Genomic DNA, 27,104 nt, shown 5'->3' on the forward strand with positions numbered 1-27,104 from the left:
AACATTACACATACAGAAGTTTCAAAACAGTAAAGACATTACAAATGTCATATTATATATATATATATATATATATATATATATATATATATATATATATATATATATATATATATATATACACAGTGTTTTAACTATGTACAGATGGTTAAAGGACACAAGATAAAATAAATAAGCATAAATATGGGTTGTATTTTCAATGGTGTTTGTTCTCTCTCTGTCTCCCCCTACAGGCAGAGATGGTCTATGCAGACATCGATGCAGCCCTGGGTGACAACAACAAACCTGGGAAGAAGATGCGACCACAGACCTTGAAGTAAGAATCAGTATTTCTAATGCCCCCCCCATAACCACCGTGATTAAAACCCCCTCCTCCTTTCAGGGTGAACCAGGAGAAGATGAAGCGCCACAGAGAGACTATCATCCCCCCCTCCTTGGCCCCTAAGGGCCCGACCCCAGGGGGCCGCGTGGCTGCCATGAACATGCAGGGTAAGACTTATACCACACACACATTACGGACAAGGACACACACACACACACACACACAAAGACACACACACACACACACACACACACACACACACACACACACACACACACACACACACACACACACACACACACACACACACACACACACACACACAGAGACACACACACAAAGACACACACACACACACATTACACAGAGAGAGAGAGAGAGACACACACACACACATTAAACACAGAGAGAGAGGGAGAGAGAGCGAGACACACGCACATTACACAGACACACACACAGACACACACACACACACACACACACACACACACACACACACACACACACACACACACACACACACACACACACACACACACACACACACAGCATAATCCAAATAAAATACCATTTTATTGTTCACATACAGTAATTTTAATAGATTTTTATTTGTATTTCATGAAATGGAAATCCACCAAATAGTCCAATCAGTGAAATTTAAAAAACTTGTTTAAAAAATAAATAATATGAAACGGAAAAGCGTTGTATGAATTCACCACCTTTGAAGCCCCTAAATAATATCTACATATTCTATTGAATATGGCACCACAACAAACCTGCCAAGAGAGGGCCGCCCACCTAAACTCACGGACCAGGCAAGGAGGGCATTAATCAGATGGAGCTGCAAAGCTCCACAGCGGAGATGGGAGTACCTGTCCATAGGACCACTTTAAGCCGTACACTCTTACAGAGCTGGGCTTTATGGAAGAGTGGCCAGAAAAGGCCACTGCTTAAAGAAAAAAATACACTGTGGGAGACTCCACAAACATATGGAAGAAGGTACTCTGGTCAGATGAGACTAAAATGCATATTTTCGGCCATCAAGGAAAACGCTTTGCCTGGTGCAAACCCAACACCTCTCATCCCCTCGAGAACACCATCCCACAGTGAAGCATGGTGGTGGCAGCATCATGCTGTGGGGATGTTTTTCATCTGCAGGGAAACGGGTCAGAATTGAAGGAATGATGGATGGTGCTAAATACAGGGAAATTCTTGAGGGAAACCTGTTTCAGTCTTCCATAGATGTGAGACTGGGACAGAGGTTCACCTTCCAGCAGGACAATGACCCTAAACATTTAGATGTCTTAGAATAGCCTAGTCAAAGCCAAGACCTCAATCCAATTCAGAATCTGTGGTATGACTTAAAGATTGCTGTACAACAGCGGAACCCGTCCAACTTGAAGGAGCTGGAGCAGTTTTGTCTTGAAGAATGGGCTAAAATCCCAGTGGCTGGATGTGCCAAGCTTATAAGTGTTCCAAGTGTTCCTAACATACCCCAAGAGACTTGCAGCTGTAATTTCTGCAGAAGGTGGATCAACAAAGTATTGAGTTTGAGGGGGCTGAATAGTTACGCTCAAGTTTTTGTGTTGTTCTTGTTTGTTTCACAATAAAAATGATTTTGCATCTTCAAAGTGGTAGACATGTTGTGTAAATGAAATGAAACGAACCCCCCAAAATCTATTTTAATTCCAGGTTGAAATAGGAAAAATGCCAAGAGGGTTGAATACTTTTGCAAGCCACTGTATTTATTGTGGTTGTGGCAAAATGCTTGTGTTCCTAGCTCCAACAGTGCAGTAGTATCTAACTAAATGCTTGTGTTCCTAGCTCCAACAGTACAGTAGTATCTAACTAAATGCTTGTGTTCCTAGCTCCAACAGTGCAGTAATATCTAACTAAATGCTTGTGTTCCTAGCTCCATCAGTGCAGTAGTATCTAACTAAATGCTTGTGTTCCTAGCTCCAACAGTGCAGTAGTATCTAACTAAATGCTTGTGTTCCTAGCTCCAACAGTGCAGTAATATCTAACTAAATGCTTGTGTTCCTAGCTCCAACAGTGCAGTAATATCTAACTAAATGCTTGTGTTTCTAGCTCCAACAGTGCAGTAGTATCTAACTAAATGCTTGTGTTCCTAGCTCCAACAGTACAGTAGTATCTAACTAAATGCTTGTGTTCCTAGCTCCAACAGTGCAGTAGTATCTAACTAAATGCTTGTGTTCCTAGCTCCAACAGTGCAGTAGTATCTAACTAAATGCTTGTGTTCCTAGCTCCAACAGTGCAGTAGTATCTAACTAAATGCTTGTGTTCCTAGCTCCAACAGTGCAGTAATATCTAACTAAATGCTTGTGTTCCTAGCTCCAACAGTGCAGTAATATCTAACTAAATGCTTGTGTTCCTAGCTCCAACAGTGCAGTAGTATCTAACTAAATGCTTGTGTTCCTAGCTCCAACAGTGCAGTAGTATCTAACTAAATGCTTGTGTTCCTAGCTCCAACAGTGCAGTAGTATCTAACTAAATGCTTGTGTTCCTAGCTCCAACAGTGCAGTAGTATCTAACTAAATGCTTGTGTTCCTAGCTCCAACAGTGCAGTAGTATCTAACTAAATGCTTGTGTTCCTAGCTCCAACAGTGCAGTAGTATCTAACTAAATGCTTGTGTTCGTAGCTCCAACAGTGCAGTAGTATCTAACTAAATGCTTGTGTTCCTAGCTCCAACAGTGCAGTAGTATCTAACTAAATGCTTGTGTTCCTAGCTCCAACAGTGCAGTAGTATCTAACTAAATGCTTGTGTTCCTAGCTCCAACAGTGCAGTAGTATCTAACTAAATGCTTGTGTTCCTAGCTCCAACAGTGCAGTAATATCTAACTAAATGCTTGTGTTCCTAGCTCCAACAGTGCAGTAGTATCTAACTAAATGCTTGTGTTTCTAGCTCCAACAGTGCAGTAGTATCTAACTCAATGCTTGTGTTCCTAGCTCCAACAGTGCAGTAGTATCTAACTAAATGCTTGTGTTCCTAGCTCCAACAGTGCAGTAGTATCTAACTAAATGCTTGTGTTCCTAGCTCCATCAGTGCAGTAGTATCTAACTAAATGCTTGTGTTCCTAGCTCCAACAGTGCAGTAGTATCTAACTAAATGCTTGTGTTCCTAGCTCCAACAGTGCAGTAGTATCTAACTAAATGCTTGTGTTCCTAGCTCCAACAGTGCAGTAGTATCTAACTAAATGCTTGTGTTCCTAGCTCCAACAGTGCAGTAGTATCTAACTAAATGCTTGTGTTCCTAGCTCCAACAGTGCAGTAGTATCTAACTAAATGCTTGTGTTCCTAGCTCCAACAGTGCAGTAGTATCTAACTAAATGCTTGTGTTCCTAGCTCCAACAGTACAGTAGTATCTAACTAAATGCTTGTGTTCCTAGCTCCAACAGTGCAGTAATATCTAACTAAATGCTTGTGTTCCTAGCTCCAACAGTGCAGTAGTATCTAACTAAATGCTTGTGTTTCTAGCTCCAACAGTGCAGTAGTATCTAACTAAATGCTTGTGTTCCTAGCTCCAACAGTACAGTAGTATCTAACTAAATGCTTGTGTTCCTAGCTCCAACAGTGCAGTAGTATCTAACTAAATGCTTGTGTTCCTAGCTCCAACAGTGCAGTAGTATCTAACTAAATGCTTGTGTTCCTAGCTCCAACAGTGCAGTAATATCTAACTAAATGCTTGTGTTCCTAGCTCTAACAGTACAGTAATATCTAACTAAATGCTTGTGTTCCTAGCTCCAACAGTGCAGTAGTATCTAACTAAATGCTTGTGTTCCTAGCTCCAACAGTGCAGTAGTATCTAACTAAATGCTTGTGTTCCCAGCTCCAAGTAGTATCAGTAATATCTAACAATTCACAACAATACAATACACACAAATCTAAAGTAAAGGAATGGAATTAAGAAATATATAAATATTAGGATGAGCAATGTTGGAGTGGCATTGACTAAAATACAGTTGAACAGAATACAGTATATACACACAGACACCAGTAGAATATAATATATATATTTACATTTACATTTAAGTCATTTAGCAGACGCTCTTATCCAGAGCGACTTACTAATTGGTGCATACACCTTATGGCATCCAGTGGAACAGCCACTTGCATCTAAATCTTTTTTGGGGGTGAGAAGGATTACTTAGCCTTACTTACCCTATCCTAGGTATTCCTTGAAGAGGTGGGGTTTCAGGTGTCTCCGGAAGGTGGTGATTGACTCCGCTGGCCTGGCGTCGTGAGGGAGTTTGTTCCACCATTGGGGGGCCAGAGCAGCTTTTGACTGGGCTGAGCGGGAACCGTACTTCCTCAGTGGTAGGGAGGCGAGCAGGCCAGAGGTGGATGAACGCAGTGCCCTTGTTTGGGGTGTAGGGCCTGATCAGAGCCTGGAGGTACTGAGGTGCCGCTCCCCACAGCTCCGTAGGCAAGCACCATGGTCTTGTAGCGGATGCGAGCTTCAACTGGAAGCCAGTGGAGAGAGCGGAGGAGCGGGGTGACGGCGAGAACTTGGGAAGGTTGAACACCAGACGGGCTGCGCGTTCTGGATGAGTTGTAGGGGTTTAATGGCACAGGCAGGGAGCCCAGCCAACAGCGAGTTGCAGTAATCAAGACGGGAGATGACAAGTGCCTGGATTAGGACCTGCGCCGCTTCCTGTGTGAGGCAGGGTCGTACTCTGCGGATGTTGTAGAGCATGAACCTACAGGAACGGGACACCGCCTTGATGTGAGTTGAGAACGCCAGGGTGTTGTCCAGGATCACGCCAAGGTTCTTAGCGCTCTGGGAGGAGGACACAATGGAGTTGTCAACCGTGATGGCGAGATCATGGAACGGGCAGTCCTTCCCCGGGAGGAAGAGGAGCTCCGTCTTGCTGAGGTTCAGCTTGAGGTGGTGATCCGTCATCCACACTGATATGTCTGCCAGACATGCAGAGATGCGATTCGCCACCTGGTCATCAGAAGGGGGAAAGGAGAAGATTAATTGTGTGTCGTCTGCATAGCAATGATAGGAGAGACCATGTGAGGTTATGACAGAGCCAAGTGACTTGGTGTATAGCGAGAATAAGAGAGGGCCTAGAACAGAGCCCTGGGGGACACCAGTGGTGAGAGCGCGTGGTGAGGAGACAGATTCTCGCCACGCCACCTGGTAGGAGCGACCTGTCAGGTAGGACGCAATCCAAGCGTGGGCCGCGCCGGAGATGCCCAACTCGGAGAGGGTGGAGAGGAGGATCTGATGGTTCACAGTATCGAAGGCAGCCGATAGGTCTAGAAGGATGAGAGCAGAGGAGAGAGAGTTAGCTTTAGCAGTGCGGAGCGCCGTGATACAGAGAAGAGCAGTCTCAGTTGAGTGACTAGTCTTGAAACCTGACTGATTTGGATCAAGAAGGTCATTCTGAGAGAGATAGCGGTAGAGCTGGCCAAGGACGGCACGCTCAAGAGTTTTGGAGAGAAAAGAGAGAAGGGATACTGGTCTGTAGTTGTTGACATCGGAGGGATCGAGTGTAGGTTTTTTCAGAAGGGTGCAACTCTCGCTCTCTTGAAGACGGGAGGGACGTAGCCAGCGGTCAGGGATGAGTTGATGAGCGAGGTGAGGTAAGGGAGAAGGTCTCCGGAAATGGTCTGGAGAAGAGAGGAGGGGATAGGGTCAAGCGGGCAGGTTGTTGGGCGGCCGGCCGTCACAAGACGCGAGATTTCATCTGGAGAGAGAGGGGAGAAAGATGTCAGAGCATAGGGTAGGGCAGTGTGAGCAGAACTGAGCGGTGTCGTTTTGACTTAGCAAACGAGGATCGGATGTCGTCGACCTTCTTTTCAAAATGGTTGACGAAGTCATCTGCAGAGAGGGAGGAGGGGGGATTCAGGAGGGAGGAGAAGGTGGCAAAGAGCTTCCTAGGGTTAGAGGCAGATGCTTGGAATTTAGAATGGTAGAAAGTGGCTTTAGCAGCAGAGACAGAGGAGGAAAATGTAGAGAGGAGGGAGTGAAAGGATGCCAGGTCCGCAGGGAGGCGAGTTTTCCTCCATTTCCGCTCGGCTGCCCGGAGCCCTGTTCTGTGAGCTCGCAATGAGTCGTCGAGCCACGGAGCGGGAGGGGAGGACCGAGCCGGCCTGGAGGATAGGGGACATAGAGAGTCAAAGGATGCAGTAAGGGAGGAGAGGAGGGTTGAGGAGGCAGAATCAGAGATAGGTTGGAGAAAGTTTGAGCAGAGGGAAGAGATGATAGGATGGAAGAGGAGAGAGTAGCGGGGGAGAGAGAGCGAAGGTTGGGACGGCGCGATACCATCCGAGTAGGGGCAGTGTGGGAAGTGTTGGATGAGAGCGAGAGGGAAAAAGGATACAAGGTAGTGGTCGGAGACTTGGAGGGAGTTGCAATGAGGTTAGTGGAAGAACAGCATCTAGTAAAGATGAGGTCAAGCGTATTGCCTGCCTTGTGAGTAGGGGGTGAAGGTGAGAGGGTGAGGTCAAAAGAGGAGAGGAGGGAAAGAAGGAGGCAGAGAGGAATGAGTCAAAGGTAGACGGGGGAGGTTAAAGTCGCCCAGAACTGTGAGAGGTGAGCCGTCCTCAGGAAAGGAGCTTATCAAGGCATCAAGCTCATTGATGAACTCTCCGAGGGAACCTGAGGGCGATAAATGATAAGGATGTTAAGCTTGAAAGGGCTGGTAACTGTGACAGCATGGAATTCAAAGGAGGCGATAGACAGATGGGTAAGGGGAGAAAGAGAGAAAGACCACTTGGGAGAGATGAGGATCCCGGTGCCACCACCCCGCTGACCAGAAGCTCTCGGGGTGTGCGAGAACACGTGGGCGGACGAGGAGAGAGCAGTAGGAGTAGCAGTGTTATCTGTGGTGATCCATGTTTCCGTCAGTGCCAAGAAGTCAAGGGACTGGAGGGAGGCATAGGCTGAGATGAACTCTGCCTTGTTGGCCGCAGATCGGCAGTTCCAGAGGCTACCGGAGACCTGGAACTCCACGTGGTCGTACGCGCTGGGACCACCAGATTAGGTGGTCGCGCCACGCGGTGTGGAGCGTTTGTATGGTCTGTGCAGAGAGGAGAGAACAGGGATAGACAGACACATAGTTGACAGGCTACAGAAAAGGCTACGCTAATGCAAGGAGATTGAATGACAAGTGGACTACACGTCTCGAATGTTCAGAAAGTTAAGCTTACGTAGCAAGAATCTTATTGACTAAAATGATTAAAATGATACAGTACTGCTAAAGTAGGCTAGCTGGCAGTAGCTGCGTTGTTGACACTACACTAATCAAGTCGCTCCGTTGAGTGTAATAGTTTCAACAGTGCTACTATTCGGGGCCAGCTGGCTAGCTAGCAGTGTTGTTTACGTTACGCTATGCTAAAAGAACGACAATAGCTGGCTAGCTAACCTAGGAAATCGCTCTAGACTACACAATTATCTTTGAAACAAAGACGGCTATGTAGCTAGCTATGTAGCTAGCTACGATCAAACAAATCAAACCGTTGTACTGTAATGAAATGAAATGAAATGAAAATGTGAAACTACCTGACCGGGTTGTTGAATTCAAACAGTTGGCTAGCTAGCAGAGTCTCCTACGTTAAGGACGACAAATAGCTGGCTAGCGACCCTCAGTGAATTAAGATAATCACTCCAAGGCTACACACACTAAACTACACAATTATCTTGGAAACAAAGACAGCTATGTAGCTAGCTAACACTAGACTAATCAAGTCGTTCAGTTGAGTGAATAGCACTACAGTGATGCTAATCCGTGTGCGTTAGCTAGCGTTGCTAGCTCCTGGGCGAATAGCAGTGAAGGCTACGTTAGGGCGACGAAATACGATAATTATGCAATTATCTCTGATATAAGGATGGCTATGTAGCTAGCTAAGAAGAATTGCTAAGATTAGACAAATCAATCGTTGTACTATAATGAAATGTAATGAAAAAGTTATACAACCTGCAGAGCGAAGTGCGAATGCGACCGCTCGCTCCAACCCGGAGCGAGCGGTCGCATACACACAGACACCAGTAGAATATAATATATATATACACACAGACACCAGTAGAATATAATATATATATACACACAGACACCAGTAGAATAGAATACAGTATATACACACAGACACCAGTAGAATATAATACAGTATATACACACAGACACCAGTAGAATAGAATACAGTATATACACACAGACACCAGTAGAATATAATATATATATACACACAGACACCAGTAGAATATAATATAATATAATATATATATATATACATATGAGATGAGTAAAGCAGTATGGAACCATTCTGAGCAGTGTTTCATTATTAGAGTGGCCAGTGACTCCATGTCTATGTATATGGGGCAGCAGCCTCTAAGGTGCAGGGTTGAGTAACCGGGTGGAGGTCAGCTGGTGATGGCTATTTAACAGTCTGATGGCCTTGAGATAGATGCTGTTGCCCCGTCCAGGTGTATGGGGGCCTTCTCCCTCTACTGTCTCCTAAAGTCCACAATCAGCTCCTTCGCTTGTTGACATTGAGGGAGAGGTTATTTTCCTGGCACCAGGGCCCCTCACACTGACACACTGATACACACACACACACACACACACACACACACACACACACACACACACACACACACACACACACACACACACACACACACACACACACACACACACACACACACACACACACACACACTGATACACACACTGATACACACACACACACACACACACACACACACACACACACACACACACACACACACACACACACACACACACACACACACACACACACACACACACACACACACACACACACACACACACACACACACACACACACACACACACACACACACACACACACACACACACACACACACACACACACACACTGATACACACACACACACTGATACACACACACACACACACACACACACACACACACACACACACACACACACACACACACACACACACACACACACACACACTATTATAACCATGATTAACTGGTATCGTTGTTGTTGTTGTATATGAATAAATAAAGTAGACTCTGACTGTGTCTGTTAGACGTGGAAAGACGAGGCTCCGCACAGCAGGACCCAGAGTCCCATGAAAAGCTGGCCCAGCGTATTGAGAAGGACGTGGTGAGTTCCACTGTTACACCTTGTGACCTACATACTGATCCTAGATAACACGCGTCTCTATCGTCCTGCAGAAAGTCAAGTCATTACTGCCTCCCTTTTTAAATCTCTTTTACCACCTCTAATCTACACTTAACATAAATAGAAACACAACAGTTTCAAAGACTTAACTGAGTTCATATGAGGAAATTAGTCAATTTAAATACATTCACACATGACTGTAGGTCACAGATATCTTTAAAAATAAAAGTATGGGCGTGGATCAGAACACCAGTCAGTATCTGGTGTGGATCAGACACCAGTCAGTATCTGGTGTGGATCAGAACACCAGTCAGTATCTGGTGTGGATCAGAACACCAGTCAGTATCTGGTGTGAATCAGACATCCAGTCAGTATCTGGTGTGGATCAGAACACCAGTCAGTATCTGGTGTGGATCAGAACACCAGTCAGTATCTGGTGTGAATCAGACATCCAGTCAGTATCTGGTGTGGATCAGAACACCAGTCAGTATCTGGTGTGGATCAGAACACCAGTCAGTATCTGGTGTGGATCAGAACACCAGTCAGTATCTGGTGTGGATCAGAACACCAGTCAGTATCTGGTGTGGATCAGAACACCAGTCAGTATCTGGTGTGGATCAGAACACCAGTCAGTATCTGGTGTGGATCAGAACACCAGTCAGTATCTGGTGTGGATCAGACACCCAGTCAGTATCTGGTGTGGATCAGAACACCAGTCAGTATCTGGTGTGGATCAGAACACCAGTCAGTATCTGGTGTGGATCAGAACACCAGTCAGTATCTGGTGTGGATCAGAACACCAGTCAGTATCTGGTGTGGATCAGACACCCAGTCAGTATCTGGTGTGGATCAGAACACCAGTCAGTATCTGGTGTGGATCAGACACCCAGTCAGTATCTGGTGTGGATCAGAACACCAGTCAGTATCTGGTGTGGATCAGACACCCAGTCAGTATCTGGTGTGGATCAGAACACCAGTCAGTATCTGGTGTGGATCAGAACACCAGTCAGTATCTGGTGTGGATCAGAACACCAGTCAGTATCTGGTGTGAATCAGAACAACCAGTCAGTATCTGGTGTGGATCAGAACACCAGTCAGTATCTGGTGTGGATCAGAACACCAGTCAGTATCTGGTGTGGATCAGAACACCAGTCAGTATCTGGTGTGGATCAGAACACCAGTCAGTATCTGGTGTGAATCAGAACACCAGTCAGTATCTGGTGTGGATCAGAACACCAGTCAGTATCTGGTGTGGATCAGAACACCAGTCAGTATCTGGTGTGGATCAGAACACCAGTCAGTATCTGGTGTGGATCAGAACACCAGTCAGTATCTGGTGTGGATCAGAACACCAGTCAGTATCTGGTGTGGATCAGAACACCAGTCAGTATCTGGTGTGGATCAGAACACCAGTCAGTATCTGGTGAACACCAGTCAGTATCTGGTGTGTGATCAGGATCAGACACCCAGTCAGTATCTGGTGTGGATCAGAACACCAGTCAGTATCTGGTGTGGATCAGAACACCAGTCAGTATCTGGTGTGGATCAGAACACCAGTCAGTATCTGGTGTGGATCAGAACACCAGTCAGTATCTGGTGTGGATCAGACACCCAGTCAGTATCTGGTGTGGATCAGAACACCAGTCAGTATCTGGTGGATCAGACACCCAGTCAGTATCTGGTGTGGATCAGAACACCAGTCAGTATCTGGTGTGGATCAGACATCCAGTCAGTATCTGGTGTGGATCGAACACCAGTCAGTATCTGGTGTGGATCAGAACACCAGTCAGTATCTGGTGTGGATCAGAACACCAGTCAGTATCTGGTGTGGGATCAGAACACCAGTCAGTATCTGGTGTGGATCGGAACACCAGTCAGTATCTGGTGTGGATCAGAACACCAGTCAGTATCTGGTGTGGATCAGAAAACCAGTCAGTATCTGGTGTGGATCAGAACACCAGTCAGTATCTGGTGTGGATCAGAACACCAGTCAGTATCTGGTGTGGATCAGAACACCAGTCAGTATCTGGTGTGGATCAGAACACCAGTCAGTATCTGGTGTGAATCAGACATCCAGTCAGTATCTGGTGTGGATCAGAACACCAGTCAGTATCTGGTGTGGATCAGAACAGTCAGTCAGTATCTGGTGTAGGGATCAGGATCAGAACACCAGTCAGTATCTGGTGTGGATCAGAGACCCAGTCAGTATCTGGTGTGGATCAGAACACCAGTCAGTATCTGGTGTGGATCAGAACACCAGTCAGTATCTGGTGTGGATCAGAACACCAGTCAGTATCTGGTGTGGATCAGAACACCAGTCAGTATCTGGTGTGGATCAGAACACCAGTCAGTATCTGGTGTGGATCAGAACACCAGTCAGTATCTGGTGTGGATCAGAACACCAGTCAGTATCTGGTGTGGATCAGAACACCAGTCAGTATCTGGTGTGGATCAGAACACCAGTCAGTATCTGGTGTGGATCAGAACACCAGTCAGTATCTGGTGTGGATCAGACACCCAGTCAGTATCTGGTGTGGATCAGAACACCAGTCAGTATCTGGTGTGGATCAGAACACCAGTCAGTATCTGGTGTGGATCAGAACACCAGTCAGTATCTGGTGTGAATCAGAACACCAGTCAGTATCTGGTGTGGATCAGAACACCAGTCAGTATCTGGTGTGGATCAGAACACCAGTCAGTATCTGGTGTGGATCAGAACACCAGTCAGTATCTGGTGTGGATCAGAACACCAGTCAGTATCTGGTGTGAATCAGACATCCAGTCAGTATCTGGTGTGGATCAGACACCCAGTCAGTATCTGGTGTGGATCAGAACACCAGTCAGTATCTGGTGTGGATCAGAACACCAGTCAGTATCTGGTGTGGATCAGAACACCAGTCAGTATCTGGTGTGGATCAGAACACCAGTCAGTATCTGGTGTGGATCAGAACACCAGTCAGTATCTGGTGTGGATCAGAACACCAGTCAGTATCTGGTGTGGATCAGAACACCAGTCAGTATCTGGTGTGGATCAGAACACCAGTCAGTATCTGGTGTGGATCAGACACCCAGTCAGTATCTGGTGTGGATCAGAACACCAGTCAGTATCTGGTGTGGATCAGACACCCAGTCAGTATCTGGTGTGGATCAGAACACCAGTCAGTATCTGGTGTGGATCAGAACACCAGTCAGTATCTGGTGTGGATCAGAACACCAGTCAGTATCTGGTGTGGATCAGAACACCAGTCAGTATCTGGTGTGGATCAGAACACCAGTCAGTATCTGGTGTGGATCAGAACACCAGTCAGTATCTGGTGTGGATCAGAACACCAGTCAGTATCTGGTGTGGATCAGAACACCAGTCAGTATCTGGTGTGGATCAGACACCCAGTCAGTATCTGGTGTGGATCAGACACCCAGTCAGTATCTGGTGTGGATCAGACACCCAGTCAGTATCTGGTGTGGATCAGAACACCAGTCAGTATCTGGTGTGGATCAGAACACCAGTCAGTATCTGGTGTGGATCAGAACACCAGTCAGTATCTGGTGTGGATCAGAACACCAGTCAGTATCTGGCGTGGATCAGAACACCAGTCAGTATCTGGTGTGGATCAGAACACCAGTCAGTATCTGGCGTGGATCAGAACACCAGTCAGTATCTGACGTGGATCAGACACCCAGTCAGTATCTGGTGTGGATCAGAGACCCAGTCAGTATCTGGTGTGGATCAGAACACCAGTCAGTATCTGGTGTGGATCAGAACACCAGTCAGTATCTGGTGTGGATCAGAACACCAGTCAGTATCTGGTGTGGATCAGAACACCAGTCAGTATCTGGTGTGGATCAGAGACCCAGTCAGTATCTGGTGTGGATCAGACACCCAGTCAGTATCTGGTGTGGATCAGACACCCAGTCAGTATCTGGTGTGGATCAGAACACCAGTCAGTATCTGACGTGGATCAGACACCCAGGACATTCTGAACTGTGCCTAAATCAGATTTGATCATGCTAGCTTGGTGGTCAGCCATCACTCATTAGACTTTCTTTCTTTCTCTGTCCTTCTCTTTTAGCAAATCCTGAACTGTTCCCTTGATGACATTGAGATCTTTGTGGCTCGGCTGCAGAAGGCTGCGGAGGCGTTCTCTCAGCTCAACCAGCGCAACAAGAGTAAGAAGAGTAAGAAGAAAGGCCCAGCAGGTCTGTCTCTTCTTCTTCTGGTCAACTGACAATATGACACATATTGTCCACTAACACTTGCCATGTTCTCTTGTATTAGACCTTCTCTTTAACTCTTTCATCAACTGAACTGTGTATCTTGAATTACGGTATTGTCCACTATCTATGATGTAATCTATAGAGATGATGGAGAGCAGTATATACATATGAGATGAGTAATGTAAGATATGTAAACATTATTAAAGTGGCGTTATTTAAAGTGACTAGTGATCCATTTATCAAAGTGGACAATGATTTCAGGGCTGTATATAGGCAGCAGCCTCTCTGTGTTAGTGATGGCTGTTTAACAGTCTGATGGCCTTGAGATACAAGCTGTTTTTCAGTCTCTCGGTCCCAGCTTTGATGCACCTGTACTGATCTCCTCTTCTGGATGATAGCAGGTTGAGCAGGCAGTGGCTCGAGTGGTTTTTGTCCTTGATGATCTTTTTGGCCTTCCTGTGACATCGGGTGGTGTAGGTGTCCTGGAGGGCAGCTAGTTTGCCCCCAGTGATGCGTTGTGCAGACCTCACTACCCTCTGGAGAGCCTTATGGTTGTGGGCGGAGCAGTTGCCGTACCAGGCGGTGATACAGCCCGACAGGATGCTCTCAATTGTGCATTTGTAAACGTTTGTGAGGGTTTTAGGTGACAAGCCACATTTCTTCTGCGTCCTGAGGTTGAAGAGGCGCTGTTGTGCCTTCTTCACCACGCTGTCTGTGTAGGTGGGGGTGCTCCCTCTGCTGTTTCCTGAGGTTGAAGAGGCGCTGTTGTGCCTTCTTCACCACGCTGTCTGTGTAGGTGGGGGTGCTCCCTCTGCTGTTTCCTGAAGTCCATGATTACCTTCTGATCCAAGACACCTTGATCTGGGTGAAAAATGGGTAGCTGATGTTGAATATGTTGAATATTCTAAACGGGTCATTCTAAACTGGTCACATTGACTAAAATCAGTTGGAATGGGTCTACAATTTCTCAGATGGTCTGTGTGGAATTAGAAATAATTAATTAAATATTGATCTTGATCTTGTCAGATGTCCTTTTTGACCTGGCTATACAGTTCTAAATTCTGAATGCAACTGAGAAATCTGAACAGATGATTCTACGCGGACACAATCAACACAGCTCGATAGGCGTGTTATGTTGACTCTGCCCATCTGACCCCTCTCCCCTGCCTTGTGTGAAGCCTGTATGTTAATCTTGATACTACTATTAATAGCTGCGACCAGCAATGAACGGGGTTCACAGGATGACAGAAAGGACACAAGATCTGTTGGATTAATAACTCTATAGCAGTCTGTGTGTGGTCATGGCATGTTTGTCTCTCTCTCCTGTCTGTCTGCTTATTGACAGACGGCATGCTGACCCTGAGAGCGAAGCCCCCCTCCGAGGCAGAGTTCATTGATAGCCTACAGAAACTGAAGCTGGCTTTCAACCTGCTGGTGAGTGGACTTCCTCCTGCACAAACCTCCATTATTATGTACAGTATAGTACATCTGACATTTTAATAATTTGCAGACTCTCTGATCCAGAGTCACTACAGTAGTGAGTCATTTAGCAGACTCTCTGATCCAGAGCCACTACAGTAGTGAGTCATTTAACAGACTCTCTGATCCAGAGCCACTACAGTAGTGAGTCATTTAGCAGACTCTCTAATCCAGAGACACTTACAGTAGTGAGTCATTTAACAGACTCTCTGATCCAGAGCCACTACAGTAGTGAGTCATTTAGCAGACTCTCTAATCCAGAGACACTTACAGTAGTGAGTCATTTAGCAGACTCTCTGATCCAGAGCCACTTACAGGAACAATTAGGTTTAAGTGCCTTGCTCAAGGGCACTTTGACAGATTTTTCACCTAGTTGGCTCAGGCATTCGAACAAGCAACCTTTAGTTTACTGGCCCAATGTTCTTAACCCTTAGTACCAGTTGAGACCAGATCGCTCCCTACCCCTTTACTGTGGTTCTACCCCTTTACTGTGGTCCTACCCCTTTACTGTGGTCCTACCCCTTTACTGTGGTCCTAACCCTTTACTGTGGTCCTACCCCTTTACTGTGGTCCTACCCCTTTACTGTGGTCCTACCCATTTACTCTGGCCCTAACCCTTTACTGTGGTCCTAACACTTTACTGTGGTCCTAACCCTTTACTGTGGTCCTAACCCTTTACTCTGGTCCTAACCCTTTACTGTGGTCCTACCCCTTTACTGTGGTTCTACCCCTTTACTCTGGTCCTAACCCTTTACTGTGGTCCTAACCCTTTACTCTGGTCCTAACCCTTTACTGTGGTCCTAAACCTTTACTGTGGTCCTAACCCTTTACTCTGGTCCTAACCCTTTACTGTGGTCCTAAACCTTTACTGTGGTCCTACCCCTTTACTGTGGTCCTACCCCTTTACTGTGGTCCTAACCCTTTACTCTGGTCCTAACCCTTTACTGTGGTCCTAAACCTTTACTGTGGTCCTACCCCTTTACTGTGGTCCTACCCCTTTACTGTGGTTCTACCCCTTTACTCTGGTCCTAACCCTTTACTGTGGTCCTAACCCTTTACTGTGGTCCTAACCCTTTACTCTGGTCCTACCCCTTTACTGTGGTCCTACCTCTTTACTGTGGTCCTAACCCTTTACTGTGGTCCTACCCCTTTACTCTGGTCCTACCCCTTTACTGTGGTCCTACCTCTTTACTGTGGTCCTACCTCTTTACTGTGGTCCTACCGCTTTACTCTGGTCCTACCCCTTTACTGTGGTTCTACCCCTTTACTCTGGTCCTAACCCTTTACTGTGGTCCTAACACTTTACTGTGGTCCTAACCCTTTACTCTGGTCCTAACCCTTTACTGTGGTCCTAACCCTTTACTCTGGTCCTACCCCTTTACTGTGGTCCTACCTCTTTACTGTGGTTCTAACCCTTTACTGTGGTCCTACCCCTTTACTGTGGTTCTACCCCTTTACTGTGGTCCTACCCCTTTACTCTGGTCCTACCCCTTTACTGTGGTCCTACCTCTTTACTGTGGTCCTACCTCTTTACTGTGGTCCTACCCCTTTACTCTGGTCCTACCCCTTTACTGTGGTCCTAACCCTTTACTCTGGTCCTAACCCTTTACTCTGGTCCTAACCCTTTACTGTGGTCCTACCCCTTTACTGTGGTTCTACCCCTTTACTGTGGTCCTACCCCTTTACTGTGGTCCTAACCCTTTACTCTGGTCCTACCCCTTTACTGTGGTCCTACCTCTTTACTGTGGTCCTACCCCTTTACTGTGGTTCTACCCCTTTACTGTGGTCCTACCTCTTTACTCTGGTCCTAACCCTTTACTCTGGTCCTACCCCTTTACTCTGGTCCTAACCCTTTACTCTGGTCCTAACCCTTTACTGTGGTCCTACCCCTTTACTGTGGTTCTACCCCTTTACTGTGGTCCTACCCCTTTACTGTGGTCCTAACCCTTTACTCTGGTCCTACCCCTTTACTGTGGTCCTACCTCTTTACTGTGGTCCTACCCCTTTACTGTGGTTCTACCCCTTTACTGTGGTCCTACCTCTTTACTCTGGTCCTAACCCTTTACTCTGGTCCTACCCCTTTACTCTGGTCCTAACCCTTTACTGTGGTCCTACCTCTTTACTGTGGTCCTACCCCTTTACTCTGGTCCTACCCCTTTACTCTGGTCCTACCCCTTTACTCTGGTCCTACCCCTTTACTCTGGTCCTAACCCTTTGATGTTGACAGATTTAAAGGGGTGTTAAAAGGTTTAATCAAGCCAGTGATGGAGCCTCCAGCCTTACATCTATAAACATGGAAACATGGAAGGACCAAGGAGGTTGGAAGGGAATTGGGACAGATATATTTTCGTTTACTTCTCCAATGGACTGAATTGAAATAGAAACCTTGCTGCTACTTTCCTATACAGAGCTGTGGTGAACGGTCTCTAACAGTGTGTATTCTGCCCCCTGCAGGCCAAACTGAAGAAGCACATCCAGAACCCCAGTGCTTCTGAGCTGGTGCACTTCCTGTTTGGCCCCCTGGAGTTGGTAAGAACCCGACTGATACACAGAAATATATATATGTTTCGTAGGGTGTGCATTCATAGCAGGCAAAGTTGGTTGAAGAGACATGACAGCCAGATAACAACCTTAACCGTTTCAAATCTGGTTGAAGTCATCCAGCCTGTATTTAGATAGAGATTGTTGAGTGTCATACTCTGTCCTTGCAGAGGAAATAATTGCCGACATCAGATGAGGTAGGAGAGTGTTTCTAGACATCAGACACAGGTCTTTCAAACCAATTTCTGTTATTCAGATTTTTTTTAAAAAATCAAACAAATGCCAGTGACATCAACTGAAATCTCAATGGACATGATATGGATGGTGTCTGTACCTTTTGGCCATCTACTGAATGATGTCTGGCCAGCCAAGCAGAACACTGTATGCTTTAGGAAGCATTAAGGCTTCCCCACAATGTTGACTGAATCACTGTTATCGCCACACACAACCGATAGTCTATTGAAGTGGGGAGGAGAACAGTTGAATGTTTGTATTGTCCTAGTCATCAACATACCCTTCCCTCTATTGTGTGTGTGTGTGTGTGTGTGTGTGTGTGTGTGTGTGTGTGTGTGTGTGTGTGTGTGTGTGTGTGTGTGTGTGTGTGTGTGTGTGTGTGTGTGTGTGTGTGTGTGTGTGTGTGTGTGTGTGTGTGTGTGTGTGTGTGTGGTAGCTTTCCTGCAGGGCGGAAAGTCTAATGAGTGATGTACCTAGCATGCAAACACACACACACACACACACACACACACCCCTTCCATCATGGAACTTAGCAGACCGGATCAGTGTGGTTATATCCCACATCAGGTGCAGCAACCACAATTGCCAAATGCTGAAGGCTAGATTTACCTAACCCTTATGTGTTTTATTGAGACAGACACACCTGGTAACTAGATATACCTAACCCTGATGTGTTTTATTGAGACAGACACACCTGGTAACTAGATTTACCTAACCCTGATGTGTTTTATTGAGACAGACACACCTGGTAACTAGATATACCTAACCCTGATGTGTTTTATTGAGACAGACACACCTGGTAACTAGATTTACCTAACCCTGATGTGTCTTATTGAGACAGACACACCTGGTAACTAGATATACCTAACCCTAACGTGTTTTATTGAGACAGACACACCTGGTAACTAGATTTACCTAACCCTGATGTGTTTTATTGATTGAGACAGACACACCAGACACACCTGGTAACTAGATTTACCTAACCCTGATGTGTTTTATTGAGACAGACACACCTGGTAACTAGATATACCTAACCCTAACGTGTTTTATTGAGACAGACACAACCTGATGTGTTTTATTGACAGACACAGATATACCTAACCCTGATGTGTTTTATTGAGACAGACACACCTGGTAACTAGATATACCTAACCCTGACATGTTTTATTGAGACAGACACACCTGGTAACTAGATATACCTAACCCTGACATGTTTTATTGAGACAGACACACCTGGTAACTAGACCTAACCCTGATGTGTTTTATTGAGACAGACACTGGTAACTAGATTTACCTAACCCTGATGTGTTTTATTGAGACAGACACACCTGGTAACTAGATATACCTAACCCTGATGTGTTTTATTGAGACAGACACACCTGGTAACTAGATATACCTAACCCTGATGTGTTTTATTGAGACAGACACACCTGGTAACTAGATATACCTAACCCTGACGTGTTTTATTGAGACAGACACACCTGGTAACTAGATATACCTAACCCTGACATGTTTTATTGAGACAGACACACCTGGTAACTAGATATACCTAATCCTGACGTGTTTTATTGAGACACACCTGGTAACTAGATTTACCTAACCCTGATGTGTTTTATTGAGACAGACACACCTGGTAACTAGATTTACCTAACCCTGAGTGTTTTTATTGAGACAGACACACCTGGTAACCCTAACCCTGATGTGTTTTATTGAGACAGACACACCTGGTAACTAGATTTACCTAACCCTGATGTGTTTTATTGAGACAGACACACCTGGTAACTAGATATACCTAACCCTGATGTGTTTTATTGAGACAGACACACCTGGTAACTAGATATACCTAACCCTAACGTGTTTTATTGAGACAGACACACCTGGTAACTAGATATACCTAACCCTGACATGTTTTATTGAGACAGACACACCTGGTAACTAGATATACCTAATCCTGACGTGTTTTATTGAGACACACCTGGTAACTAGATTTACCTAACCCTGATGTGTTTTATTGAGACAGACACACCTGGTAACTAGATTTACCTAACCCTGATGTGTTTTATTGAGACAGACACACCTGGTAACTAGATATACCTAACCCTGATGTGTTTTATTGAGACAGACACACCTGGTAACTAGATATACCTAACCCTGAATTGAGACAGACACACCTGGTAACTAGATATACCTAACCCTGATGTGTTTTATTGAGACAGACACACCTGGTAACTAGATATACCTAACCCTGATGTGTTTTATTGAGACAGACACACCTGGTAACTAGATATACCTAACCCTGATGTGTTTTATTGAGACAGACACACCTGGTAACTAGATATACCTAACCCTGATGTGTTTTATTGAGACAGACACACCTGGTAACTAGATATACCTAACCCTGATGTGTTTTATTGAGACAGACACACCTGGTAACTAGATGTTTTATTGAGACAGACACACCTGGTAACTAGATTTACCTACCCTGATGTGTTTTATTGAGACAGACACACCTGGTAACTGTTTTAACCCTTGTGTTTTATTGAGACAGACACACCTGGTAACTAGATTTACCTAACCCTGATGTGTTTTATTGAGACAGACACACCTGGTAACTAGATTTACCTAACCCTGATGTGTTTTATTGAGACAGACACACCTGGTAACTAGATATACCTAACCCTGATGTGTTTTATTGAGACAGACACACCTGGTAACTAGATATACCTAACCCTGATGTGTTTTATTGAGACAGACACACCTGGTAACTAGATTTACCTAACCCTGATGTGTTTTATTGAGACAGACACACCTGGTAACTAGATATACCTAACCCTGACGTGTTTTATTGAGACAGACACACCTGGTAACTAGATATACCTAACCCTGATGTGTTTTATTGAGACAGACACACCTGGTAACTAGATATACCTAACCCTGATGTTTTATTGAGACAGACACACCTGGTAACTAGATATACCTAACCCTGACCTAACCCTGATGTTTTTATTGAGACAGACACACCTGGTAACTAGATTTACCTAACCCTGATGTGTTTTATTGAGACAGACACACCTGGTAACTAGATATACCTAACCCTGATGTGTTTTATTGAGACAGACACACCTGGTAACAGATTTACCTAACCCTGATGTGTTTTATTGAGACAGACACACCTGGTAACTAGATATACCTAACCCTGACGTGTTTTATTGAGACAGACACACCTGGTAACTAGATTACCTAACCCTGACCCTGTTTTATTGAGACAGACACACCTGGTAACTAGATATACCTAACCCTGATGTGTTTTATTGAGACAGACACACCTGGTAACTAGATTTACCTAACCCTGATGTGTTTTATTGAGACAGACACACCTGGTAACTAGATATACCTAACCCTGATGTGTTTTATTGAGACAGACACACCTGGTAACTAGATTTACCTAACCCTGACATGTTTTATTGAGACAGACACACCTGGTAACTAGATATACCTAACCCTGATGTGTTTTATTGAGACAGACACACCTGGTAACTAGATATACCTAACCCTGATGTGTTTTATTGAGACAGACACACCTGGTAACTAGATTTACCTAACCCTGATGTGTTTTATTGAGACAGACACACCTGGTAACTAGATATACCTAACCCTGATGTGTTTTATTGAGACAGACACACCTGGTAACTAGATATACCTAACCCTGATGTGTTTTATTGAGACAGACACACCTGGTAACTAGATATACCTAACCCTGATGTGTTTTATTGAGACAGACACACCTGGTAACTAGATTTAACCCTAACAGACACACCTGAACTGTGTTTTATTGAGACAGACACACCTGGTAACTAGATATACCTAACCCTGATGTGTTTTATTGAGACAGACACACCTGGTAACTAGATTTACCTAACCCTGATGTGTTTTATTGAGACAGACACACCTGGTAACTAGATTTACCTAACCCTGATGTGTTTTATTGAGACAGACACACCTGGTAACTAGATATACCTAACCCTGATGTGTTTTATTGAGACAGACACACCTGGTAACTAGATATACCTAATTGAGACCCTGACCTAACCCTGTGTTTTTATTGAGACAGACACACCTGGTAACTAGATATACCTAATCCTGACGTGTTTTATTGAGACAGACACACCTGGTAACTAGATTTACCTAACCCTGATGTGTTTTATTGAGACAGACACACCTGGTAACTAGATTTACCTAACCCTGATGTGTTTTATTGAGACAGACACACCTGGTAACTAGATTTACCTAACCCTGATGTGTTTTATTGAGACAGACACACCTGGTAACTAGATTTACCTAACCCTGATGTGTTTTATTGAGACAGACACACCTGGTAACCTAACCCTAGACAGACACACCTGGTAACTAGATTTACCTAATGTGTTTTATTGAGACAGACACACCTGGTAACTAGATATACCTAACCCTGATGTGTTTTATTGAGACAGACACACCTGGTAACTAGATATACCTAACCCTGATGTGTTTTATTGAGACAGACACACCTGGTAACTAGATTTACCTAACCCTGATGTGTTTTATTGAGACAGACACACCTGGTAACTAGATATACCTAACCCTGATGTGTTTTATTGAGACAGACACACCTGGTAACTAGATTTACCTAACCCTGATGTGTTTTATTGAGACAGACACACCTGGTAACTAGATTTACCTAACCCTGACGTGTTTTATTGAGACAGACACACCTGGTAACTAGATTTTTTACCTAACCTGATGTGTTTTATTGAGACAGACACACCTGGTAACTAGATATACCTAACCCTGATGTGTTTTATTGAGACAGACACACCTGGTAACTAGATTTACCTAACCCTGGTAACGATGTGTTTTATTGAGACAGACACACCTGGTAACTAGATTTACCTAACCCTGATGTGTTTTATTGAGACAGACACACCTGGTAACTAGATATACCTAACCCTGATGTGTTTTATTGAGACAGACACACCTGGTAACTAGATTACCTAACCCTGATGTGTTTTATTGAGACAGACACACCTGGTAACTAGATATACCTAACCCTGACGTGTTTTATTGAGACAGACACACCTGGTAACTAGATATACCTAACCCTGAACTGTGTTTTTTATTGAGACAGACACACCTGGTAACTAGATTTACCTAACCCTGATGTGTTTTATTGAGACAGACACACCTGGTAACTAGATATACCTAACCCTGATGTGTTTTATTGAGACAGACACACCTGGTAACTAGATTTACCTAACCCTGATGTGTTTTATTGAGACAGACACACCTGGTAACTAGATTTACCTAACCCTGATGTGTTTTATTGAGACAGACACACCTGGTAACTAGATATACCTAACCCTGACGTGTTTTATTGAGACAGACACACCTGGTAACTAGATATACCTAACAGACTGATGTGTTTTATTGAGACAGACACACCTGGTAACTAGATTTACCTAACCCTGACGTGTTTTATTGAGACAGACACACCTGGTAACTAGATATACCTAACCCTGATGTGTTTTATTGAGACAGACACACCTGGTAACTAGATTTACCTAACCCTGACAGACACACCTGGAGACAGACACACCTGGTAACTAGATATACCTAACCCTGATGTGTTTTATTGAGACAGACACACCTGGTAACTAGATATACCTAACCCTGACATGTTTTATTGAGACAGACACACCTGGTAACTAGATATACCTAACCCTGACGTGTTTTATTGAGACAGACACACCTGGTAACTAGATTTACCTAACCCTGATGTGTTTTATTGAGACAGACACACCTGGTAACTAGATTTACCTAACCCTGATGTGTTTTATTGAGACAGACACACCTGGTAACTAGATTTACCTAACCCTGATGTGTTTTATTGAGACAGACACACCTGGTAACTAACCCTGACGTGTTTTATTGAGACAGACACACCTGGTAACTAGATTTACCTAACCCTGATGTGTTTTATTGAGACAGACACACCTGGTAACTAGATTTACCTAACCCTGATGTGTTTTATTGAGACAGACACACCTGGTAACTAGATATACCTAACCCTGATGTGTTTTATTGAGACAGACACACCTGGTAACTAGATTTACCTAACCCTGACATGTTTTATTGAGACAGACACACCTGGTAACTAGATATACCTAACCCTGATGTGTTTTATTGAGACAGACACACCTGGTAACTAGATATACCTAACCCTGACGTGTTTTATTGAGACAGACACACCTGGTAACTAGATTTACCTAACCCTGATGTGTTTTATTGAGACAGACACACCTGGTAACTAGATTTACCTAACCCTGATGTGTTTTATTGAGACAGACACACCTGGTAACTAGATTTACCTAACCCTGATGTGTTTTATTGAGACAGACACACCTGGTAACTAGATTTACCTAACCCTGATGTGTTTTATTGAGACAGACACACCTGGTAACTAACCCTGGCGTGTTTTATTGAGACAGACACACCTGGTAACTAGATTTACCTAACCCTGATGTGTTTTATTGAGACAGACACACCTGGTAACTAGATATACCTAACCCTGATGTGTTTTATTGAGACAGACACACCTGGTAACTAGATTTACCTAACCCTGACGTGTTTTATTGAGACAGACACACCTGGTAACTAGATATACCTAACCCTGACGTGTTTTTATTGAGACAGACACACCTGGTAACTAGATATACCTAACCCTGATGTGTTTTATTGAGACAGACACACCTGGTAACTAGATTTACCTAACCCTGATGTGTTTTATTGAGACAGACACACCTGGTAACTAGATATACCTAACCCTGACGTGTTTTATTGAGACAGACACACCTGGTAACTAGATTTACCTAACCCTGATGTGTTTTATTGAGACAGACACACCTGGTAACTAGATTTACCTAACCCTGATGTGTTTTATTGAGACAGACACACCTGGTAACCTAACCCTGATGTGTTTTATTGAGACAGACACACCTGGTAACTAGATTTACCCTAACCCTGATGTGTTTTATTGAGACAGACACACCTGGTAACTAGATTTACCTAACCCTGATGTGTTTTATTGAGACAGACACACCTGGTAACTAGATTTACCTAACCCTGATGTGTTTTATTGAGACAGACACACCTGGTAACTAGATTTACCTAACCCTGATGTGTTTTATTGAGACAGACACACCTGGTAACTAGATATACCTAACCCTGATGTGTTTTATTGAGACAGACACACCTGGTAACTAGATTTACCTAACCCTGATGTTTTATTGAGACAGACACACCTGGTAACTAGATATACCTAACCCTGATGTGTTTTATTGAGACAGACACACCTGGTAACTAGATATACCTAACCCTGATGTGTTTTATTGAGACAGACACACCTGGTAACTAGATTTACCTAACCCTGATGTTTTATTGAGACAGACACACCTGGTAACTAGATATACCTAACCCTGACGTGTTTTATTGAGACAGACACACCTGGTAACTAGATTTACCTAACCCTGATGTGTTTTATTGAGACAGACACACCTGGTAACTAGATTTACCTAACCCTGATGTGTTTTATTGAGACAGACACACCTGGTAACTAACCCTGATGCAGACACACCTGTTTTATTAAGACAGACACACCTGGTAACTAGATATACCTAACCCTGACGTGTTTTATTGAGACAGACACACCTGGTAACTAACCTAACCCTGATGTGTTTTATTGAGACAGACACACCTGGTAACTAGATTTACCTAACCCTGACGTGTTTTATTGAGACAGACACACCTGGTAACTAGATATACCTAACCCTGATGTGTTTTATTGAGACAGACACACCTGGTAACTAGATTTACCTAACCCTGACATGTGTTTTATTGAGACAGACACACCTGGTAACTAGATATACCTAACCCTGATGTGTTTTATTGAGACAGACACACCTGGTAACTAGATATACCTAACCCTGACGTGTTTTATTGAGACAGACACACCTGGTAACTAGATATACCTAACCCTGATGTGTTTTATTGAGACAGACACACCTGGTAACTAGATTTACCTAACCCTGATGTGTTTTATTGAGACAGACACACCTGGTAACTAGATTTACCTAACCCTGATTTGTTTTATTGAGACAGACACACCTGGTAACTAGATTTACCTAACCCTGATGTGTTTTATTGAGACAGACACACCTGGTAACTAGATTTACCTAACCCTGATGTGTTTTATTGAGACAGACACACCTGGTAACTAACCCTGACGTGTTTTATTGAGACAGACACACCTGGTAACTAGATATACCTAACCCTGACATGTTTTATTGAGACAGACACACCTGGTAACTAGATTTACCTAACCCTGATGTGTTTTATTGAGACAGACACACCTGGTAACTAGATTTACCTAACCCTGATGTGTTTTATTGAGACAGACACACCTGGTAACTAGATTTACCTAACCCTGACGTGTTTTATTGAGACAGACACACCTGGTAACTAGATTTACCTAACCCTGATGTGTTTTATTGAGACAGACACACCTGGTAACTAGATATACCTAACCCTGATGTGTTTTATTGAGACAGACACACCTGGTAACTAGATTTACCTAACCCTGACGTGTTTTATTGAGACAGACACACCTGGTAACTAGATTTACCTAACCCTGATGTGTTTTATTGAGACAGACACACCTGGTAACTAGATATACCTAACCCTGATGTGTTTTATTGAGACAGACACACCTGGTAACTAACCCCCTGATGTGTTTTATTGAGACAGACACACCTGGTAACTAGATATACCTAACCCTGACGTGTTTTATTGAGACAGACACACCTGGTAACTAGATTTACCTAACCCTGATGTGTTTTATTGAGACAGACACACCTGGTAACTAGATTTACCTAACCCTGATGTGTTTTATTGAGACAGACACACCTGGTAACTAACCCTGGCGTGTTTTATTGAGACAGACACACCTGGTAACTAACCCTGATGTGTTTTATTGAGACAGACACACCTGGTAACTAGATATACCTAACCCTGATGTGTTTTATTGAGACAGACACACCTGGTAACTAGATTTA

The 27,104-nt window shown here is 44.2% G+C and overlaps 1 protein-coding gene across 2 annotated transcripts in view; it reads left to right on the forward strand.

Annotated features, from left to right (window-relative positions):
• eps8l2 (EPS8 like 2) overlaps positions 1-27,104 on the forward strand; it is a 167,997-nt gene that overhangs the window by 92,845 nt on the left and 48,048 nt on the right. For both annotated transcript variants that reach the window (XM_052466987.1, XM_052466986.1), the window contains exons 7-12: positions 234-316; positions 383-489; positions 9,395-9,471; positions 13,560-13,686; positions 15,050-15,138; positions 17,638-17,712. In XM_052466987.1, coding sequence (XP_052322947.1) covers positions 234-316; positions 383-489; positions 9,395-9,471; positions 13,560-13,686; positions 15,050-15,138; positions 17,638-17,712 — 558 coding nt within the window. The remainder of the gene's footprint in view (positions 1-233; positions 317-382; positions 490-9,394; positions 9,472-13,559; positions 13,687-15,049; positions 15,139-17,637; positions 17,713-27,104) is intronic.

The sequence above is a fragment of the Oncorhynchus keta genome, chromosome 17 (genome assembly GCF_023373465.1).
Source record: "Oncorhynchus keta strain PuntledgeMale-10-30-2019 chromosome 17, Oket_V2, whole genome shotgun sequence".
Classification (NCBI taxonomy): Eukaryota; Metazoa; Chordata; class Actinopteri; order Salmoniformes; family Salmonidae; genus Oncorhynchus; species Oncorhynchus keta.